General features: G+C 31.9%; 1 protein-coding gene across 1 annotated transcript in view; it reads right to left on the reverse strand.

The window, feature by feature from the left end:
- LOC144839321 (uncharacterized) overlaps window positions 1-16,436 on the reverse strand; it is a 46,902-nt gene that overhangs the window by 12,627 nt on the left and 17,839 nt on the right. The window contains exons 16-29 of the mRNA XM_078694635.1: window positions 14,545-14,724; window positions 11,971-12,084; window positions 10,998-11,252; window positions 10,370-10,654; window positions 9,816-10,070; window positions 7,692-7,976; window positions 6,237-6,473; window positions 5,385-5,547; window positions 4,620-4,756; window positions 3,482-3,730; window positions 2,590-2,862; window positions 1,732-1,959; window positions 1,000-1,119; window positions 149-391 (exon numbers count right to left, since the gene is read on the reverse strand). Coding sequence (XP_078550761.1) covers window positions 149-391; window positions 1,000-1,119; window positions 1,732-1,959; window positions 2,590-2,862; window positions 3,482-3,730; window positions 4,620-4,756; window positions 5,385-5,547; window positions 6,237-6,473; window positions 7,692-7,976; window positions 9,816-10,070; window positions 10,370-10,654; window positions 10,998-11,252; window positions 11,971-12,084; window positions 14,545-14,724 — 3,024 coding nt within the window. The remainder of the gene's footprint in view (window positions 1-148; window positions 392-999; window positions 1,120-1,731; window positions 1,960-2,589; window positions 2,863-3,481; window positions 3,731-4,619; window positions 4,757-5,384; window positions 5,548-6,236; window positions 6,474-7,691; window positions 7,977-9,815; window positions 10,071-10,369; window positions 10,655-10,997; window positions 11,253-11,970; window positions 12,085-14,544; window positions 14,725-16,436) is intronic.

The raw sequence follows: 16,436 nt of genomic DNA on the forward strand, positions 1-16,436 counted from the left end.
ATTATAGTCAATACATCTTAAACTGTGTTTTGATAGACTTCTTCATTGATCTTTTTACAGTATGAATGGATAACTAGTGTTGATCTTTGGATGTTTTTAAAGAAACTATCATTGTAAAATTATTGTAAGATTATTGAGTTATATCTACCTTCCACTGAAATGACAAATTCACAGGTTGCATTGTTATTTGAATTATCATAAGCAACATACATCACAGTGTACGTTGAAATATTGTACATCTGATTGGGATAATAATTCTGCACTGTTCTGTTTATACCATTGATGTCAATGGCAACTGGTTCAAACCATGACACATTAGCTGTTGATAATCCAGGATCTGTTCCCACAGTGAATGATTCAGGACAATTTTCAAAGTATGGCAATTCCAAATCTAAAAATAGAATTAATACAGTTTTAGAATCATAATAATAATTATTCAGCTGCAGTACTAATAGTGAAAAATATGGGATTTTACAACTAAAATCGTATTATTACAAATTATATTTGCACATTACCAAAATAGTATGTTCTAGTACAGAATACAGACATGCAGTAACTGCACAAATTAAAAATACCTAACCAATATGATTAGGAAAATTAAACTGGATAATATAGATATTACAGGAATCTGGCTGGTTTCTCCAATAGCTTCATTCCTCACATTCCTCTACCCAGATATTTTCTCTGGATTTTTGAAACAAAATTAATATCCTTATTCAGACAAATTTACATATGTTTTTTTAGTTTACATCAGACTAATCAATTGTGTTTTTGTAAGAATAAGAAATATGTAAGGAGGGAAAAGAGTCAACTTCAAGTTAACAAACAATTTATTTGAAAGACTAAATACTTTTACAGCTTATCGATGCACTCATTGCCAGCACGTATAAACGGTCCGATCAATTTTACCCGAACGTGCATGATCTAGCATTTATTATGACATTGAAAGTTTAAACCAACTATATACTATATGGTATGTAATGTAAAAATATTTCTTACCAATACAATCATTATTACCATCACGTATAAACCCTGTGTAACATTCACAAGTATAACTACCAATCGTATTATTACAAACTTCATTTTCTTTACATGGATTAGTATCACACTCATTGTAATCTGTATTTAAAAAAAAGAAACTATTTAATCGTTTAAAAGTTTCCATAGCAAATTCAACATGTTGATAAAGTTTGCGGTAACCATGTATGTATCCCTAAAAAGAACTGTTGAGTTTCTCAATATTTTGATTAATATACGATCATGGCGCAAACATTATATCAAACAGAACATAACTATACAGCATTACGATTACAATTTTCAACTAGATTCAGGGTTAGCATCAAAACAAGGCTGTATCATTGGCGGTTGAGTAGTGCTTGAAATGTTTTAAAGTTTTAAGTTGTAATCAGTTTTTACAATCAAACAATCATAAATTACATTTGTAATAGGTCTCATATTTCATTTCATTTATTCATCCAAAGAAAAAAAATACAGACTACAATAAAATAACTGTCAAAACATTCTCAACTTCTAAACTTCTAAAAATTCACCTTACTTTACTACACCATCCATTAATGTTTGGGTCTACTTGATTGATTACGTATTATTATATATATTTTTCTAGATATATGGTCGTTTCTTAAAGATTCGCCTTTCTGGTTAAATACTGTATAATAATGTTTCACTTATAGGTAGGTACAAATAATACCTTAGTGGGTATTTTAAACATACCTCCTACAGTGATAGTAAATGAACAGGTAGCTGTGTTACCAGATGGGTCTTCTGCAATGTATGTTACCGTGTTATCACCTATTGAGAAATTCGATTCCATATAAACTGTAAGAGTCCATATCCCAGAGTTGTCCATTGCTGTGGGTTCTTTCCAAGACAATTTAGCAGCTTGTAATTCAGTAGTAAATGTATCATTTGGACAATTTTCGATAATAGGATTTTCATTATCTGATAAAGAAAAATTAACAAAGATTGTCACTTTAGATTTCTAAATGTATATACATAAACATTAGAGAAGATTCAACATTCAATATTGTCCAAAATATTATAAAATAGAAAATAAATAGAACAAGTACATTGCATTAAAAATATATATATATAAAATACATGTTTGGCATACAGAAGAGAATGACGTCTAATATGAAAACACCATGGCATTCTTTAACAAAATAATTCTACATTGAAGGTACATATGGACATACCTTCCACATTGACATTACAAAAAGTGTTTCCAAATTATACTTTAACAATGTCATTTAGAAATTGTTCAATTAACAAAAACATCATTGTTCTTATGAGGTTTGTTACAAAACTAACAACGCAGTATAAACACAATTGGTTGTGTAAACGTAACTACATTTTGATTAAATTACTTTTAGTCATTTTTTGGAACACTACATTATTATATCATTAAAAAAAACTAATTTAATATTAATTATTCATACAAATAATATAATCATTATAACTACTTTTCATTTTTATTTGTAATAAGTGAAAGAAAAACTTTGATTTTATTTTTCGTCAAAGAAAACAGCTGTTCTGAATTCAAATCATTGAAACAGCTTTTTTATATTTTACCTTCAACCTTGATATAAAAGTCACATGTTTCATTATAGCCAGAAGAAGAAATTGCTGTAAAGGTGATTGTGTGAATACCAATTGGTATCATGTCACCTGATTCATATGGTGATGAAGTCACTGTTCTATTGCTACTTGTCACAGGAGGATCCCACGTGACTGTTGCATTTGGACTCCCTTCATCTGTGTTAATTTGTTTTAAACCAAATTCTTCTTCGATATAATTGTTTGAAGTCACGTTTGTCGGGCAGTCAATAGCTGAAGGTACATTATCTATAGAAAAAAAATCTCAATATTTTTAATATACTGGACAGAAACAGAAAAAAACCTCAGAAAATATCTGTAGACAACATTGATATTGGTTGGAGAGGCTTTATATCATAATATTATAATTAATTAGGAAATGCAAAGATAGTTTTAAGGAATGTGTGAGAGCGCTCGAATGAGGCTTTGAGTATGTGAGTTTGACTGATGGGAGAGCCTCATGTATATAAATCATGTGTGATGTTCCCCAAAATAACATCTCTACAAAGTTATTGCCCTAAAAACATTATGCTTAGATCTGGTACGAGATGACTATTTTAAACAGCAATTGTTTATTTTAGATTTCAAAAGTTATGACGGAACATCAATATGCGTTAGTTTGCTATAGATACTCTCCATGATTATCCGATAGTATGTGGCTGTGGTTTAAACAAAATAGCAAGTTTTGAAGTCATAATATTTAGGTGTCAAACCTAATATCAAACCAGATATTTTCATAATGTATTTTTTAGTCCGAAGAGTAATGTAATTCAGAATGTTTAATGACTCGGTTAACAGTACTTCTTATGCTATTATATTGGAACTTACAGTAAGAAATAGTTATTTTATACTATTTATCAAATATTACCAGTGAAAATGTAAAAACCTCCTGGTTGATTAAGTCGACCATCGTTACTTTGCATTGATGATATTCCAGTCCTTCTATTACCGCGATACACGCCTCCAGTCCAATCTGACCAGTATAGATAGTTTTTATAAATGTCGATAGCAAACGGGTGTTGTCCAGTTATATCTATTATTGCTCTTCTGTTGGTTCCATCAAAATTAGCTTCTTCTATTTTATCTGTTCCTGCGTCACACCAATACATCTTTCCATCTTGAAAATAATAGAACGATGGTATGTTGTACAAAATAGTATGTATATCGGCATTTTTTTTCAACAAGCATATAATTATAGAAAAATATGAACTTTTTCCGCTACAACAACAAAGTTACGAACACTGTGCAGACCATTGTTTTAGCGCTATTATAACAATACAGTCATTGTACATAGACCATCACTACAACAAATTATATCTATTGTTAATATTGGCCGCATTAATTCTTTACAATGGAAATTAGAATTGGCATTGTTAAAGAAGTGATTGTTGATCTAGGTAAACAGGGATTGAGGTTATGTGACTTCAAGTGACCCCAACAGATGTTGGTACCTAGTTCATCTAACCAAATGTTTCTGGGCTGCCGGTCTATAGGTATCCAAGGCGGAGATTTGTCCCGAAGTTTTTCCATTGTGCTCGCCTATGTCAGAATTAACCATAATTTATATATAGATTATTCAAAATAGTTGGGTGCAACTGTCCTTTAGAACTCAAATACATTAAGTAGTTATAATCTAAAATCCGGAAGTAAAATTGGATTGATTGGAATCGCATAAATTAGTCATTTTAACAGACAATAATATTTGTTATCAAATCTACATTTCATGGAGATAGATATCTGAGATAGATATACACAAGATAAACAAGACGGTTTTCTTGTCCACCAGGACAATAACCACCAGGACAATATCCACCTATTATGTACGGTACCATTGTCAGAGTTTTGGGTGTATGATAATGTTAGGCATTAGTGCTTTTCTTCAGACTTTACCATAGAATGAGGTTATTGTTAATAATTAAAAAAATACACAATATTATTGTGTATTTTTTAAATCAATGGTGGACCCAATGATATAATGATTTATTTCATAGTTTCTCATAACTTACCTGGAACTGATAAAACAAGTCCGTTTGGATAAATAAGTCCTGTCTTCACCAAGGTGGTTCTAGTGGCATTCAAGTCATTTAGCTTCGCACGCTCTATCATCTCATTTCCAGGTCCCCAATCAGTCCAATACAAGTATCTTTTTTTAATAATTAATAAAGCAGTACAGTTTACAAAAGCACTGTGGTCATGTTACAAGAGTTACAATATAGATTAGCTGAAAAGAATCCTAGAAAGTAGGAAACCTTTTGCCTTTTCCCCCTGACTGTTAAGAAAATCTAAGTTGATATAGTTTACTATATATTGCTGATTATGAAATATGTCAATGTTTTATCACTGATGATCATATTCATAAGAACAGTTTTTTCATCAAATAGAAGCAGAGTACAATGAAAACGCATTCATTTGTTATTGTTTACATTATTAACATTTTTCAAAAATTAAATGAGCCGTGTTGGTGCATCTACAATTCAACAAGTTATACAAACAATGTATCCAAGTTAATCTATATACGAATATAATTCAAAGTTTTGACGTTTAGAACATATTAGAATTTTTAGTCGCGTGGACGCGACTCTATAGTTCACTATGTCGGTTGGTCGGTCGGTCTGTCGGTCTGTCTGTCGGTCTGTCGGTCTGTCTGTCTGTCGGTCTGTCTGTCTGTCGGTCCGGTATCACTATGCATTGTAGCACGCGACTTAATGGCTGTTGGCCTTGTTCTTTAAAAGATGCATAACGAACCAGTAATTATTAGTTCCATTACATACCCGTTTACTGTGTCTATTTTAATTGCACGTGGCTCAACCAATGTCATGTCAAAAAGAACTGTTCTGTTTGTTCCATCCAAATTTATTACTTCAATTCTGTCTTCTGAAGTACTTGTCCAATAAAGTGTATTTCCAATTCCATCAATAGTTAAACCTTCCACACCTGAAGTAAATAAAATGTTGTAATCACAAATTAGGAAATAATTATTTAAATTTTTTTTAAACTAATTTATTTAGAAGATTAAACAATTACGACACTTAATACCCTGGTTCGGCCGGAGATGCAAGTGGGAACACTAATATCACATTTGTTTTTGTTCTTGTTAATGACCAAATGTCATTTATTCAATATTCATAATGTACATCCAAACAAATAATAATACATAACATAAGAGTCAATATCATCAGCAATTTCTCCAAAGATAAGGTTGGTTGGTCAGTTGGATTTGTTTTTATTTAGTTAACATTGTTGTAAAGACATAAATACGAATTCCTGCTTTAAAAAAAAAGCTTTACCCAAACACTCAAACAAAAATAGAAATAGAAATAAGTAAACTAATTCATTCATCATTCATTTCTTTTATTTCGGATAGTACATCCATAGCCTATACAAAACAAACAAAACAAAAAGAAAAAAAAATCACCTAGAAATTAACAATATTATCTTACATAAAAACAGTTTAAAATTTGTGGAAGTACATTAGCTATGTTGTTATTATTATAGTGTTATTTTTAGATTAATAACTAAAGTTTAACCATGAAGTATTTGTTAACATAACTAGCTAGAAAATATATTTTTCTAAGGAATACTTATATTATCCTAAAAAATAAAAACAAATAAGTTGTTCGTACCTCCAGTTTCAAAAGAAACTAAAACGTTGTGTTGTTTTGTGACATATGAATAATATTCAATTGAAGACGTGGTGACGTCAGACCAGTATAGTGTTGATGTGGTGACATCATAATCAAACGCCACTGGTCTGGTTAGTTGAACTTTCTGAATTGCTGGAGTAAAGGTTAGGGCACCGGAACCTATTCTTGACATATAAATTCCTGGAGGACCAATGTTGGTCACAAATATGAAATCTCCTGTAAAACAATTTTTTTAATGAGAAAAGTAGTATATTCAGCAGAAAGTACCACACCAAAGACCTATACATATCATGCTTATAATTATCATTTGGACTTAGGTAGTGGAAAAAACATTCATGATTTAAACCATGGCATTAAATCATAATTGAACACTGGGCAAGTAGAATGGAAGACAAGTTTGTTTACCACCAAGTTACAGCTCCACTTTTTGTTGTCTACTTTATATTTGTATTACTCTCATGTATTAGAATGCTTACATTTATCATTTGCCTATTATGGCAGCTAAATTAGATTATTACAACAGTTTTATTAACTTTGCTCTTCTTTAAGCTGTTTAATTAAAATGTTAGGTGTTCTGTTTACTTCAGTTTTTAATTTTAATTATCATTCTCAAGTTCAGGCTAGTCAAATACTCATCATCTGATGTCATCATTCCCATGTAAAAAAGTAACATGAGCAAAATAAAGGTCAACATTTAATTCAGTACCGCTGGTAAATTTGGGTAAGAGCTAATGTGAACTTTGTTGCTAGAATGTTGGTCAATCGATTAATATCACACCAGATACTCCGATATCATCACCTATCTTTGTATTTCTCAGATGTTTTCCTCATAATATATTCAGGTATATTTATTTATTCATATCAAACCAAACAAACTGAACAATTTTGCACACGATGTACAATAACAAGCAATAAAAAGGGAAATGCACACAGTAAGACTAAGTTTTAAAAAAATTGAAGTAAAAATGCAGATCAAGAAAACTGGACTACATATACAACGTTTTAGAAGATTCATTAATTCTGCCAATTATGGTAGGGATAGTGTAGTGTTTCCAACTATTAGTTTTACACAAGGGAGTAACCAACACACTCTTATTTCTCAAATTACGACAGTGATGGCGATAAGGAGGAAGCATATCACGGAATAATTTAGAAAGTAGAAGGTCGACATTATTAAACTTCATCATTAGCTTATCACTTCGGGAATTAAGGGGACATAATCCAGACATGGTTAAAGTACTTTCATAATACTTTAACATTGTAACTACTTCTTAGAGACCTGTACTCTTTTAATGCTAGCACATTAGACACACGCACAAACATTTTCTGGTATTCCTTTTTGTTCCTATTGCATTAATAATGTGTTCATAAGTAGTAGGTAGGTTTTACTTTTACGTTTCATTACATTTAATAAATTCTTAAAAGTCCTTGTACCTTGGACCCGAAAGCTAAAATCACAGCTGTTACTATTGCCAGTAGGGTCAGTTGCTGTAAAGGTTATTGTGTGAACACCACTTGGTATCATGTCACCTGATTCATATGGTGATGACACTACAGTCACTATTCCATTGCTATTGTCACTTGTCGCAGGAGGGTTCCAGGTCACCGTGGCAAATGAATTTCCTTCATCCGTGCTAATAACTATTAAACCAAAGCTGGATTGGTTGTAATTGTTTGAAGTGACATTTGTTGGGCAGTCAATAACTGGGCGTTGATTATCTAATATAAAAACACATTTTAATGTATGTTAGGCTGCTCTAAAAGAAAAAAAAAGACAATAACAAAATATACGTAGTACAAAGAAAAAATAATAATGAACTAAATAATAATAATATTAATTACATTACAAAATAAATATGTTTTTGAAAACAACTTAATTGATTGACTGATTTTTGTATGTTAGGTTCGGAAATCAAACTAGCATTTTTATTCTAAATTAGTACAGTTACAAAATAAACTAGACATGAAACTCGTCTCTTTGACGAGTTAGTTATCCGCACCACGACAAACGCCACGTGCACGTCATACGTTGGAATATTGCACACAGATAAAGATTATGGCATTATGACAAGAACTGAAGAATATGACATGCTGTTAGTGCTGAATTTTGTGTCATATAGTATATACATGCAAACAGTATAAGCTGTATACATATTACATACAGTGTAGAATAGGTGAAATTACGGGACCCGCCATTTATTCCAATTTTTAACATGGCGACGGTATCAAAATGAAACACTTAGATAGCAATTTCAGAAGGAAATTATCTCAGGAACAACATATTAACGTGTAGAAGAAATTTGAATACGTAAAATATAGATGCGCACCTTTTTAAATGTGATGAACTATTACGCAAAATATGAAAATACGACTTTTTTTATTCAACTGGCCATATGATGACGTCACAACATCCGATTGACAAAATGTTTACATGAATTCGTATCTACAATCCAATAGCTTCCAGAAAACGTTTTAATCGTGATTATCACATTTTATTCTTACGAGCTATTACAGATTAAAATTTACTGTAAAGATGAAATTAATGACCCACGTAATTAAAATTTTTAGGCATGATGACGTCATAAAAATTAAAATATTTTTATCTCATGCTAAAGAAAGTTGATTGACCTACACAATATATAAATGTAGGAGAAAAAGGAATACAGATAAGCGCGATGCGCTCCATTGAATGTGATGAGCAATAACGAAAGAGACAAAAATCCTATATTTTACATTCGTGTGGCCATACGATGACGTCACAATGTTTTTTTAGCCTTATTGATGCATGATCCGATATCTACAACTCATCAACTTCTAGATTTTGTAATAAAAATAAACGGTTAACGGTTTACTTTAGAAACTATGACTGTTTAAAAAAAGACATAATTTTGACGATTTTTTAAGCTTTTTCATAAAAAACGCGCACGAATTGTCTAATTCAACGTGTTCGTATGGCGTTATTTAAACTGGAAAAGGTCTAAATTGTTTTCAAAATCACTGGGAAAGGCTTGAAAAATATAATTCAAGAGAAAAAAATATGTTTTTAACGCTATGTGCGCACCGCGCGCTTAAAAAATTGCGCGCCCGTGGGAATTTTTGACATGCTCAAAATGACAAGAAACGCGTAAAAAGTTGATTAGAAATTAATTTTGCGCATTTTGAAATTTTAAATGCGCGTGCGCGCGTAACTTCTTGTCAAACATGCCATTTTTAATCCGTAGAAAGTTTGCCCCTGATATGACTTAAATTTTGTCAAAGTGTCAATACTAAATGACTTTTGGTTTTTAATCTATGATCAATCATTGAAATTCATAAAATTGCGCATAAGTCACGTTGCGCAACTATGACGTCATTCAAAAATAGGAGGTGCACAACTTCACGTAAATGCCCATATGTTGTCAAAGTTATGAAATGTTATGTTTACACATTTTAGAGGAACACGACTCACAAAAAGGAAGGAAGGAAAGAAGAATAATACAGAAAAAAAATATTGATCTCATACAATTACAAGGAGTTATCCGCTTGGTATACCAAGCGGATAACTAATAATCAAACTACCTTCAACAGTGACAACAAAATTGCAATCTTCGTTAAAGTTTCCTGCTGAATCTGACACATTATACCGAACTGTTGTGCTACCAATTGGAAACATATTATCCCCAGAACTGTAGTCTGATTCTGGTTCAGGAGTCTCTCCCGAGGTATGAAATGCTGTTGGTTCAACCCATGTAACATTGATGGCAAATGCCTCACTAGTTGTTGTGGAAACAGTCATATCCATTGGACAATTGATAATATCGAGGACTTGTTCATCTGTAGAAATATATACATTTTTTAAATTTTATAAAGATATGCAAACGATTTAAAAAAAAATGTATTATTTAGTCTAATATTGTTAAAATAAGCAACCGGCAAAAATATATTGTTCAAGAAGCGTGTTTGTTTGATTGAGAGACATGCGAATTTGATTGTTCGTTGATGTTACTGCCGATACAAGTCCTTCTGTTTTATTTGATATGAAAATCAGTTACTAAAAATATGCATATGCATGCAAATTTGCTAATAAATGAAAAATAAATTGTTAAATTAAAAAATAAAATTTATTTTGTTACCTTGAATCCTGAGACCAAAGTCACAGGTGTCAATATTGCCATAAGGATCAGTTGCTGTAAAAGTGATTGTGTGAGTACCAATTGGTATCATGTCACCAGACTCAAAAGATGAAGACATTACAGTAACAAGTCCACCACTATTGTCACTTGCCACAGGAGGATCCCATGTGACTGTAGCATTTGTACTTCCATGATCTGTGTTGACATTGACTAGTCCACTTTCTTTTCCATTGTAATTATTTGAAGTTACATTTTTTGGACATTTAAGCGTTGGACGTTCATTATCTAATAGTGTAATACATTAAAATAATTTTGCTATGAGATTAAAATTGAGAAAATGAATGAATACAGTATGTATGTCTAGAATCAAAACAATATTACAAGTAAATTCTAGTATTTGTATGGTAATAAAATTCTAATTGTCTGCGTCCAATTATTGACTGCCTTAATTTATAAAAATATAAGGTTATTTTTGGTATTAGTGTACTAATCATAATTTTAACACAAATGTAGTAACATTTTGGTCACTTACATATATAAAGATTGCCTTTACTAAAGTATAGATACATAGATTATGTTGATGTGAATTTAACTATTTCCCTCCTTGTGTGAGGTACAGTAGACATACCTTCAACAGTGATAACAAAACTACAGCTATCATTAAAGTTACCAGATGAATCTGAAACATTGTAATGGACTGTTGTGTCACCAATTGGAAACATATTATCACCAGAAGTGTAGTCTGCTACTGGTATAGGAGTCTCTCCAGAGTTGTCAGTAGCTGTCGGTTCAACCCATGCGACATTGATTGCAAATGCCTCACCAGTTGTTGTGTTAACAATCATATCCATTGGACAATCTATAATATCTGGGGCTTCTTGATCTAAACATGATGATATTTAGTTTAATATTTAAAAAAAACTGGACTAAATTAGAAAACATAACTTAAAAAAAAGGTAATTCGAAATTGTTTTTGCCAAAAATGACAAAACCCAAACAGCATTTAGGTACGTTATAGCTTCCAAAGACTATGCTACATTTGCAAAACAAGTTGAAAGCATGTTCATAATGTTTGTTCCACTAAATGAAACCAGTGGAAACTCAAATAACAAACAATTTAGATTCGTTTGTGAAATGTTGTGTTCAATTTGTTGTTATTCGAGTAACAAATAAAATATATTTAATATAAATAAATTATACATACAAATTATTTATAATGTGAATATAAATTTACACCTACTAATATTTTATTTTGCCTTTGGTTCGAAGTATTAAGTTTCCAATAATATTCAGAATTAGAAAAATTAAGAAATATAAAATTCACATTTTACCTGGAGTTTCAGCTTAATATAATATGATTTATAAAGGATAATATGATTTTTAAACAAGGATTTTTTAACACTTTATGACAGTGGTAGAGTTGAAAAAATGTCACCATCATTCAAGAGCCGTTTTTTGTACGAATCAAAGAATTATAAAACATTGTTACAAGGCTATCATATATAAACATACCTATGTTTTCATGGCATATATAGACATTGTTTGTAACAAGTTATTTTGTGTACAATCACAATAACAAAACAGTTGAACTTAATACTTACTGATTTCACAAAAAAGTCCTTCATAGCCTGGTTGACATGCACATGTGAAGCTGTGGACACCATCAATACAAAAACCCCCATTCTGGCATTGATTTGGATTACAATCATTGACATCTTAGAGTAAATAAAAAGCCGAATTATAAAAAAAAGAGACTCATACAAGGTATAAACCATCCCGAGCTACCATACTCATCTTTCGTAGTATCCTTTTGGGCTAATTGAGCACCACAAGTTTTCAGCTAGATAATATTTATTTATAAGCATGGATAATAGCAAAACAGAAGAATTTCAATTAAATGTTGTAGGAAGTATATTTCTCTATAATGACAGACCTTCCAACTTGGAAAAATAAAACTATTGGGAGATTTTATGAAAGCATGTCCAAACTGTAAGAGGCACTTTAGTAGAGTAGAAGAAGGAAAGACCAATTGGAACATCGAAATACTACAACTACAAATCATCCTGCCCTAAAGCTCTGTCTACACTACCAAACTGTATGTGACAAACACGTGATGTGCCCATATGGACATGATGATGTCATATCAGTACCATATTTGGGCATATCACTACCATATTTAAGCACGTTTTTGTCAGTGTGTAGTGTAGACAGAGCTTAAAACAAACAAACTGTAAGACGGAACACATGGTAGAAAATCGTTTAGTATAATGGAGCTTTTGAGCAGGCAAAGCGGCATTTGGGCAATTCAAATATACAAAAACATTTCAAAGTATAGCAACTCATGATAAATTTCACTGTATTAATGATTTCTTACTAATTTCACACAATGTTCCTTCATATCCTGCTGCACAAACACAACTAAAGGCTTTTTCCAAGTCAATGGTACTGGTTCAAATAACCGTCTCATAGAGGCATCTGGTAGCCATTGACTTGAAATTGGCATTTGGATGTGTTACTTTTAAATGTACAGTATGATGAGAGTGACTATTACCAAATTGCACAGTCACAAAACAACTTATAAGACAGTTCTTATATACAGTTAAAATCTTTGTAATTGTAGTTTTGCATCAGGGAGTTGAGTGATTAGATGTTTTGCCTTACTCTGACGTAATTTGTACTTTTGAGAATACTTGCGAAAAAAGTCGCAAGTAGTTCTCCAATGTACTTAGTATAAAGTACAAATTACGTCAGAGTTAAAATCTTGCTGGAAAATATAAATTTCTGTTGAAGCAGGCTCCAATGAAGTTGCATCTAGTAAGTTGACTTTGTTGTACAACTCTATCAAGTACTGATGGTATCTTCCGACCTCTTCCGACGTTTACTTTGTGTTGTGTGAAAAGTAAGAATTTTTGTAGGATCTTCATTTTCTTTTATAATTATATGTCAGGACAGTTGAATTGTTGCTTGTAGACATATTTTCCTAGCGGTTAATAGCCAGTAATTTTGTAGAGATAGTCATTATCAATTACGTAACGCCAGTCTATATAGTTTTCATCTGTTTCTTCGTCTGAGAATATGTCTACATGGTTTGGTGGGCAGACCCTTTGAAAGCCATAGCATTCTTCTTAGGAAGGTTTTGTATGTTGTGCTAAGTTTGGACATTTCACTTTCTGTTGCCCTCCAAGCATGGCAACCATAGGTGAGTTTACTCCTAACCAGACCATTAAGAAACATCATTCTTGTTTTGTAGGTGGATCGTTTTGTTGGTAAGCAATGCCCTATTCTCTGCAAATGCACCTTTGGCTGTATTGATTCTGTATTTTACTTCTTGATCTCCAATATGTACATCATTGTAGATAACCCATACGCCAATGTATCTAAAATGTGTTACGTTGTTAATGTGTACGCCGCCAATTTGTATGATGCATCTTGGGTGTTCTTCAACTTCCTCTTTCCAGTTCCATATAGGCCTAATAGTTTCTGTTTTTGGGGCATTAATTTTTAGACCAAATTCCAGATGTTCACAATGGTTTGCAGTTCTTACAGCAAAGTCGTCAGCATAGCCACTTTCAGTGGTCATAGATGCCCCTTGCCGGTGCTTTACATCTTTGAGCACGATTTGTAGCTTCAATAGGAATTAGGTATCGTATCATTAGGCCATTCAAACTAGCAACGACGCAATAACGTAATAAAAATATTGGTTAAACTTGCTGGTACTCTCAATACCACCCTGTCGCACACCAGAGGATGTTTCGAACTTATCGTCACTCTGGTCGTCGTCAGCTTTCGTTGAGCTGTACAGTGATTGTATTATGTCAATCATAGTAGTAGACTGATTCAAATGAAACCTATTACGAACGCTTAAGAAAAGAAGATTACGATTCACATGGTCGAATGCTGCTGTTAAATCAATGAAGCATGTATAGAGTTTGCGATTTGAGCGATATGCAATTTCCTGTATCTGCTTTATCACGTATATAGCACCATTTCACCATCTGTTGGACCTGAATCCAAACTGTGTGCGTAGATGTTGATTTTCATAAAATTGGAAAAACGTGAAAGAATGATAACCATCTTTGAAAAAGTAGACCCAATCGATATTACTCTATATATTGATGGATCGAGTGGACTGCATTTTTCCCAAATGTTTGTTAATTTGGACAGTCCCCAATCACGTTGTACTTCTTTGGTTCTCCAAATTTCCTCAAACAGTCCATGTACATGGTCGACGAACACTGGGTTCTCTGTGGTGACTTGCAACATTTCAGAAGCAACACCTAGGGTAGCTTTGCGACCTTTCAGATGTCTGATTGCGTCAATAATTTCTTTCGTGGACGGAGGTTCATCGTCTTTTACTTTTGCCGAAAAAGAAAAACAATATTATTAGGTGATCATTTAGAATAAAATGATCACCTATTGTTATTGTATGAAATCTTTATTTTTAGGTGATCATTTAGAATAAAATGATCACCTATTGTTATTGTATGAAATCTTTATTTTTTTTCTTTTTATTGTTTCTGTACACTATTTTGTGTAACAATTATCTCAAAAAGTTTAATGTCAATGATTACCAAAATTTCAGAATATCTTTCAAATAATATAACTTAATCCTAATAAGCTTTCCAGCGTGATCACTCATCCGTGACGTCATTTATACGCCACTTTGCGAAATCACATTATCAATCATATCTCCATAATTCATTATCACATAAAAATGAAATTCACTACACGTAAACTTCAGGTCAAGGGTAAAAATATTAGCAAATAAAAACGCACGCGCACGTAGGGTCATGCGCGTGAAATCGCGCGTTAAAAACTTAAAACGCTCAAAATTAAGTTTTGATCAATTTAGAACATGAATTAGGCCATTTGCATGTTTCAAAAAATTACTGCGCAAAAAAAAAAAAATTTGCGCACGCGATACTTAAAAAGCGTAAAAAATATGAATTTTTTTTACAAATCTCATTCTACTCACCATCCTTAGTACATTCACCAAATTTGAGTCAGTTCCGACTTAAAATAACGCTATACGAGCACGTTAAAAATGACAAAATGCGCACATTAATTTTACAAAAGTTCTGAAAATGGTGAAAAATAGGTCTTTTTTAAAATGAAAATAATTCTTCAGAATGCAAGATGACCCCCGATTTTTTTAACTTATTCTGGAAGCCATTAAGTTGTAGATATGAATTCATGTACACATTTTACGTACAAAATGTTTTGACGTCATCAAATGGCCACTTGAATTTAAAAATTAGGATTTGTTATCTTTTTGTGTAGATTATCACATTCAACAGAGCGCATCTTGGTTATGTGTGCTCGAATTTCGCACAAATTTCTGTATGTGCTTGCTTAATTAATTATCTTTATCATGAGTTGACACTATTTTCATTTTAATGACGTCATCACGCGTAAAAACTTGAATAACGTAGGCCATGTAATTTCACCTTTGCAGTAAATTTGAATATCTTATAGCTCTTCAGAATTGAAGGTTACCTTGATGATTATAATTTATTATGAAAGCTGATGAAATTTAGATATTAATTCATATAAAAATTAAGCCTATCGGATGTTGTGACGTTAACATATGGCCAGTTGAAGTGAAAAAGTAGTTTTTTCATATTTTTCGTCAAAGTTATACACATTTCAGAGAGCGCTTCTACGTGCCAAATTTTTTTCCAAATCTTATATTTTTTTGCTCAATTAATTATCTTTCGAAATTGTCATCTTAAAGTTTAGTTTGATAACGTCATCATGCCAAAAAATTAGAACATGTGTGTCCCGTAATTTCACCTATGCTACACTGTATATAGATATACAGTATATACTGTATATATTGTATATGGCATATAGGCACAACTCACCACTATAAGCATATAATAGGATGGCATACATCAACATTTTCCGATCGTATGTTAACGTACGTGCATGTTTAAAAAAAATTAATTTCAGTAAAATGATAAAAATGATCACCTATAATTCGTCAAAGTGACGAATTAAATTCTAGTTCAGTTTATTATACAACCGAACAACCTTAAACTTAACTTGAAACCTGTTGACTTCCAAT

The sequence above is a fragment of the Antedon bifida genome, chromosome 4, assembly GCF_963402885.1.
Source record: "Antedon bifida chromosome 4, ecAntBifi1.1, whole genome shotgun sequence".
In the NCBI taxonomy this organism is placed as follows: Eukaryota; Metazoa; Echinodermata; class Crinoidea; order Comatulida; family Antedonidae; genus Antedon; species Antedon bifida.